This window comes from Magnolia sinica, chromosome 10 (assembly GCF_029962835.1).
Source record: "Magnolia sinica isolate HGM2019 chromosome 10, MsV1, whole genome shotgun sequence".
Taxonomy (NCBI): Eukaryota; Viridiplantae; Streptophyta; class Magnoliopsida; order Magnoliales; family Magnoliaceae; genus Magnolia; species Magnolia sinica.
This window is the reverse complement of record NC_080582.1, coordinates 68,910,782-68,917,950: the sequence shown is the minus strand read 5'-3', so window position 1 is coordinate 68,917,950 and position 7,169 is coordinate 68,910,782. Positions and strand designations below refer to the sequence as shown.

Below are 7,169 nucleotides of genomic sequence, written 5' to 3'. Positions count from 1 at the left end.
GTGAAATAGAAACCATAAAATAAGCTCATAATCATGTTATTACCAAGGCATATTGAGATAGAAAGAGAGGATAATGAATTCCTGACTGTTTGAAGAAACTCTCTCCCATTAAAAGCCAGGAGGAGAAATCTGCAGAATCTCAAGAGAGAGTGGCGTGAACCAGCGCACGATCAACTGATGTACATCTAAATCTAGACCGCCAATCAATGGCAAGACCATCATTCACTCAACCTGCCTGAAAATGAGCAGAGTTGATGGAAAAATGACTTGCGTCTGATAGGCTGCATAAAATCCAACGGTATGTACCTTGCTTGGATAGGTACCATGGTTCAAAACATTCTAAGCTTTGAAGTTCTAATAAAGTAATAGTAGACTTGAATATTTATCAGTTTGTCAGTTTGGTTTCTTGAAATGAATATCGTATAGTTCCAGCTGTGAATTATACAATCAAAGTTGGAAGTGATTTCTCTTTCATGTGTTGAAGTATGAGCTATCTTGTCATCCTGTTTGATGCTTGCATGTTTGGTGCTCTGTTCTGTTGCATCATATATTTATGTGAAGAGATTTTGTTTCTCATTTGAGCTGCCATTTTTAGTCTTGATATTATAGAAATATCAAATCTTCAGGACTTGGGTGAGTTGGAGATTTTATGGTTTCTATTTAAATATATAGAGCTAAGGTAATGACAGCATAATATTGACTAGTACTTTGTTTGGTCTCTAATTTTCATTAATGGTAATTATGTATTAGAGATGTTTATATGGATTATGAATAATCTTGATAACCCATAATTTGTATAAACTATGAATTTGATATCTAATACATAATTACTGTTAACTAAAATGAGATGAAACCATTTTTAAGTGGCAACCAAACAGAGCCTACATTTAAACTAAATTTGAAGAATTTGCATGGACATTGTAGAACTGATGAACTGAAATGTATGGAATTGTAGTAATATTTATCACTATATAAATAAAATGTATTATTTGATTTTTTTCCTTACAAATTCAAATATTTTATTAACCATCCAATGAAAAACTGATGGTTTGGTCGTGAAAAAATGTCAAATTCTATTGCTCATACTACAAGAAATTTTGAATCTCCTTCTATGATGGCGATCAGGCAAGTTTGCTGCTATCATCTACTGGTTCAGAACATCTCTATTTCAAGGAGGCAGAAGGGATTCAAATTCCCTGGGGTTAGGTGATGGAACTTCTAAAGGAAGTTGATCATGGATTATCAATCAACCTAGAATTGAATCTTTCTGGGTCTATGCCCAAATGGTGAATGAGGACGGACTCTAAATTCATCACCATGGGGCTATCTGGAGGCATGAGAAATCTGATCTGCAGATTCTGGCGGGAAAAAAAAAGAAAAAAAAACACAAGCGCACATGGATTGCCCACTAATAGTTCGAGAGCGTGAAGTAGCTCTTTTGAGCTGTAACTGACTTGGGGATGAGTTTCTCATAGTTACATTAAGTGTTTGATAGTACCCTTAAACAAAGCTCTTCTTTCAGATTAAAAAAAATTCAAATACTTACATTTATTAATAGATGCTTTAGCATAACACACTGGTAGCGATTATGTTACAGCATAGAAACTTAATTAATTATACAAATATGCTATCAAACAATGCAAACACAAACTGTTACCATCATCAGTTCACTAACTTCTGTGATAGTAGGGGGTCTAGAGATAAGTGACTAGTTACTCCTGTTCGGCCTCAACCCCGACAGAAGTCTCACTGCATCTTCCATGGATGGCCTGTCAGATGATGTGCTCCTGGTGCATAGCAAAGCTACTTCAAGGACCAGTTTTATCTCCTCTCTTGATGCATCTGTTGGACACTCTTCATTCTCGTGGTAGACGTCTTGTAAGATGTCCTCTCTTGGTTTAGCCTGTATGCTTGCTCCTGCATTTTTCAGTCTACCATTGGTTAAAATCTCCAAGAGGACCTCTCCAAAGCTGTAAATATCTCTGTGTATTTCCTCCTTCACTTCGGTCTCTAGTTCACCTGTGGTATGAGAAACATAGAGATGGCAGTAGGATTATCTTGTATGGACTGTTAAAATAACTGATATCAGTGAAGGAACTAAAGGGTGGGTTATGTCATGATGGATTCGAGCATGATTTAAAAACATGAAAACTCGACCCGACTAAAAACCCAGAGAACTGAGTCGACTTGTAAAGTCGGGCAAGTTTCTTGAAAACTCGTACGAGTGTTTCTGAGTTTTTTCAGTTAATACTTAAAATGTATAAAATAGTGTTGAGTTGTGCTGAGTCCGGTTGAGTCTTATCGAGTTTTCTTTTCCAAGATCTGCTGTGTTTTTTTAGTCGAGTTGAGTTCTTCTCAAGTTTTGACCGAGTCGTGACCAGATAGAGTTTTTCTGAGTCATGGTGAAATCTAGTCAATTTGACTCAACTCGGCTGAGTCTAGTTGAGTTTCTTTTAGTCTTTAAACTATGGTTTCAATAGTATACAAAACTTTCTTGTTTTCTTCTCTAGTGACCAAACCACACTGCTGCTTTTTTCTGAAGTGGACCGCTGTTTCTCGACAAAACATGATGATTTTCTTGCACGACTGTGTTCTGCTATTTGGAAGAAACAGTTAGAACCTTTTTTTCATGTCGTTCTTGTGATTATAACAGTAAACAGTAATCTCCATTATATAGTGCGTTGAGAAAATCTTAACAGTTGCTTTGTTCAACTTTTGTTGCTGCTACTGATTCAGTGAGATGACTGAGATACTAAAATTTCTGCCTGTTTTGCATTTCGGTCCAGCATCTGCCTATGTAACAACGGCGTGTTACCTTTTGGGTTTCATGTCATGTCAACACTTGTTGATGCTGACATGCGCCAACATATAGTAACTAGTTTTTAGGTCTGTTTGTTTGTTTGTTTGTTTTTTGTTTTTTTTTGTTTTTTTTTGTTTTTTTTCAGATTTCTTACATGTAAGTAATTAACCATAAGGTCTACTGTTATTGTTTTTTATTTGGGATATTTTTAATTAAAATATACTATTAAGTGCACCATTTTGATGTCTTGGAATGTTTATGTGGACACTTATATCAGTGTCTTAAACTGGCATACCGGTTGGTGTCCAAGTAACATAGGCATATGCTATTGGGGTAGCTCTCTGATCTGGTGAAACCAAAAAACCTCACTGATCTAACTACCCTGGTGAAACATATCAGTGGCATTTCATTTTTTCTAGCTGTTGTTAGGGGAGTCTGAGAGGAAACCAAAAAACCTTCACTGATCTAACTACCCTGGTGAAACACATCAGTGGCATTTCATTTTTATTTTTTATTTTTTATTTTTTATTTCAGGAAAGAGAAAATAGGATGATATTGTGATATTGTCTTGTTGAGGGTGAGTCTGGTAGCACCAAATATCATGACATTTTGTACCAAATTAGACTAATTAATCATGAAATATCATGATATTTCATGAAATTTTGTGCAACCACACACAATCTAAACAATTTAGTGCAACCATACACAATCTAAAGAAACATGTTTCTATATTTTTTGCAAATTTCCATACTAATTCACTCAATTTTTTGCTGACTCTTTGCATTTTCCTTGTTCATTTATTTCTCCTTTCTGTGATCACTTTATCTGAAAATACGCCAAGAAAAACCCCCAAGTTTGAAATTTTCTACTGATAAATCGTGGCACCAAGATTAGCCGAGAACGAGATTTATCACTTTGCTATCACTAATAAAAAACCAACTAATATTCACGGTTCATGGGGCAGTTTTCTGTGATTTCCCTAGAAAATGAGGAACTGTCCGTTTTATTTTGTGGTTCTTTGCTCTTTTAATGATAATTTATCAATGCTTGAAGATTCAGCGTGTTAGAACATTTCAAGTTCCAGTGAAAATTTGCAAGGAAACAGAACAAACATACCTGTGCCTGACCCAGATCTCCTTGGGATTGAACCGCTGTTCATCTGCATCAGACGTTTTAATCCGAATTCAGCTAAGTGTGGCTCCATATTTTCATCAAACACTACGTTGCTCGACCTCAGATCTCCATGTGGAACTACAGGATAGCAGTCATGGTGAAGGTGGCAGAGCCCCCTCGCGATCCCAATCACAGTTTTGTACTTGGCTGCCCAAGTGCTGATCGGCGAGTCCCGTTTCATTCTCATCTTCTCTTCTAGATTCCCATTCGGCAGGTAGTCGTACAGAAGATAAGCGACCTGTTCGTTGCTGCAGTACCCGAGCAATCTGATGAGGTTCCTGTGCCTGGCTTTGCCGATTAGCTTAATGAATTCAGACAACACATTCCTTCTCTTAGCTTCCCATTCGATCTTCTTCACCGCAACTGTTATCCCTGTCGGAAGAACTCCTTTGCAGTAGGAAGCTGCTGATAGTGATGGTGATATCTCTATGGAATTGCTGCAATTCAAGCTCCTCAAAACATCATTTGCTGTGAATCGAGGAAGTCCAATGAATGAGACCATCTTCCATTGACCTCTCTTTCGTCGGTAGATATACAGAATACCGAAGATGGATACCATGATGAGTAAAACCACACCCGAGCATAGTGACAGAACCCATACAAGTTTCTCTGAACTCTTGCTACCTAGTCCAAAACCAGCAACATGTGGAATCTGTGTTGAATCAGGACAAGGTTGCAGAGGTGGTCCGCAGAGTTGCGGATTTCCGATAAAAGCATTCGAACCCATTGATCTGAAAACATCATCTGGTGGAATAGACCCAGAAATGTTATTGAAAGATACATTCAAAAGTACCAACTCCGAAGAATTTCCAAACTTCGCCGGTATGGAACCTGTAAGTTTGTTATGTGATACGTCTATGAAACTCAAGGTAGGAAGACTCGCAAGCTCCGGTGGTATCTGACCCATCAATTGATTCTTTGATAAATCCATTCTCTCAAGAGACTGGCATTGGAGAACACCTCCTGGTATTGTCCCTGATAGCTGGTTCCTGTTCAGTTCTATTGTAGAAATGGAGTCGCAGGATTTGAATGGAGGAAGATTGCCGGAGATATTACACAAAGATGCTGAGAAATTCTGCAGAAGCGGCAGAGACCATATTCTGCTTGGGACAGTCCCTCCAAGATTCGAATTCTGAGAGATATTGAAGTACTGAAGATTGCCAGCTTTGTAAATGTTGTTTGGTATTCCTCCTGTAAACCTGTTTCTGGATAGATCCACATACGTTATGTTGGGAAGAATGTCGAATTTCAGTGGGATTGTACCCGAAAAGGAATTGTCTTCGATCCGAAGACGGATGAGAGATGAGCAATTCGAGAGAGCCAGAGATAGCCCGCCTGTGAAATTGTTGGAGAAGAGGATGAGCTTCAAAAGCTTAACTCCTGAACAGAGATCAGGTGGAACAATCCCCGTAAAACCATTGGTAGAAACATCGAGCCACTTCAGCTGAGAATTCCTGCCCAAGCTCTGCGGCAGCGGGCCTGAGAAGAGATTGTTCCATATTAGAAGTGTATCGAGGAGCGGAAGGTCTGCAATTCCATCTGGAATTGAACCGCTCATGCTGTTATACATGAGACTGAGCAGACGAAGATTCTTCAAGCCTGCGAAGCTCTTCGGTATGGATCCAGAGAGCTGGTTTTCAGACAGGTCTATGTTCATGAGAGACGTTATGTTGCCGAAGCTCCATGGAATCGATCCGCTGAGTTGGTTCCTGAAGAGAAACAGAGTATGAAGATTGGCCAGGTTGCTGAGATAGTCGGGGATCGGGCCAGAGAGATTGGCGTGGGCCATATCGAGGTACTGAAGTTTGGTCATGCTTCCCAATTGCCATGGGATGCTTCCATGGTAGAAATTGTAGCCAATCTCTACATGGGTCACTGTCTTTAGGTTCCCCAGCTCAGGAGGGATTTCGCCACTCAGTAAATTCCCTGCAAGGTGAAGGAATTCAAGGCTCTTGAATGACCCATATTCCCGGGGAATCGGACCATCGAAGTAGCTCCCAGCTAAGTTCAGTACCTTGAGGGATTCCAGACGGGCAATCTCCGTCGGCAGTGGGCCAGAGAAGCTGTTGCTGAAGGCATCGAACACCACCAGACGCTGGATAGCGGAGATCCCATCAGGGAAATTGCCATTGAAGTTGTTCCTGCCGATGTCCAAGCTTCTCAGATTGGTGAGATTAAACACGTCTGTCGGAAGCTGACCGGAGAAGGAATTGTAGCTGAGATTGAGGTCAACGAGATCGACCAAGACCTTGATGTTTTTGCCCGATATTGACCCAGAAAGATTTCTTTGAGAGAGATCTAAACCGATGATCATGCTCGAATTCTTCGTACATTTAACTCCTGACCAAGAACAGGCGGGAACTGTAGAATTTGAATTCCCATTAGAAGGAACAGATGACCAATCATACAGACTATTTGAACTGTCTACTAGCTCAGATTTCAGGCCGAGAAGCGCCTCCGAGAAAGGATCCAAACATGATACTTGTGTCCGGACGAAGAACAGCAGAGCAATGCTCCAAAAGATCACCATGGGAATTTGCATATTATCGAAGATCTTCGGAACAAGGGAGCATATGTCCAGACCCCTTGTAAGATTATCTAATACCCATCGAAAGATTGATGAAGATGGTGTTTGGAGATGTGCATGGGAACTGCCGAAAGGTGATGTCGAGGCCCATTTGATTAGTTGAGATGGGAATCCTGTTCTGTTCTTCTGCTTTTGGGTGGAAGAGAGGGGCCTAGCTGTGGTAGTTTATTTGAATTGTGCTGGCCATTAGGAGGGAAATGCTGTTCATCTTACATCTGCACATCTTTGCTTTTTCTCTCATTGAAGAATCCAATCATTCTATCAGTGATGGTGAAATGAACGGTGATGATGATCATAGGATTCTTTCGCTTAAAAAGGCCGGCGATCTTCGACCATTGCTTTTGTTTTTTCATAAACAATCCATTCAAGGCAGTGTTTTAGATGTTGGTGGGGCACCTACATTGGTAACAGGAGAGGAGTTGATCCCTTGGGGAACAACCATTATGAATTCTTGCTATCAGTGATAAGTGGGGCCCACTTGCTTTAGCTTGTAAGTGGTGGTGGTGGTGGGGCCACGTGGGCCACCTGCCTGCTGATCACCGTCCGCGAGTGAGTGTAAAAAAAAGGAACTTTCAGAATGTCTCTTGTAGAATTTCCACTGCAAGTGAT

The 7,169-nt window shown here is 40.2% G+C and overlaps 1 protein-coding gene across 1 annotated transcript; it reads right to left on the bottom strand.

Moving 5' to 3' along the window:
• Positions 1-1,525: 1,525 nt before the first annotated feature.
• On the bottom strand, positions 1,526-6,813 carry LOC131216923 (leucine-rich repeat receptor-like protein kinase TDR). The gene is made up of 2 exons (XM_058211541.1): positions 3,917-6,813; positions 1,526-2,019 (listed from the first exon to the last, which is right to left on the bottom strand). Exons 1-2 carry the CDS (start codon positions 6,513-6,515, stop codon positions 1,709-1,711), a joined length of 2,910 nt encoding a protein of 969 aa, XP_058067524.1. The 5' UTR covers positions 6,516-6,813; the 3' UTR covers positions 1,526-1,708.
• Positions 6,814-7,169: the final 356 nt, after the last annotated feature.

Excerpts from the sequence above, each read along its gene's own strand:
- LOC131216923 (XM_058211541.1), bottom strand. The coding sequence starts at position 6,515 with ATGCAAATTCCCATGGTGATCTTTTGGAGCATTGCTCTGCTGTTCTTC. Across the intron at positions 2,020-3,916 it reads GAGATCTGGGTCAGGCACAG|GTGAACTAGAGACCGAAGTG; the intron begins GTATGTTTGTTC and ends CTCATACCACAG.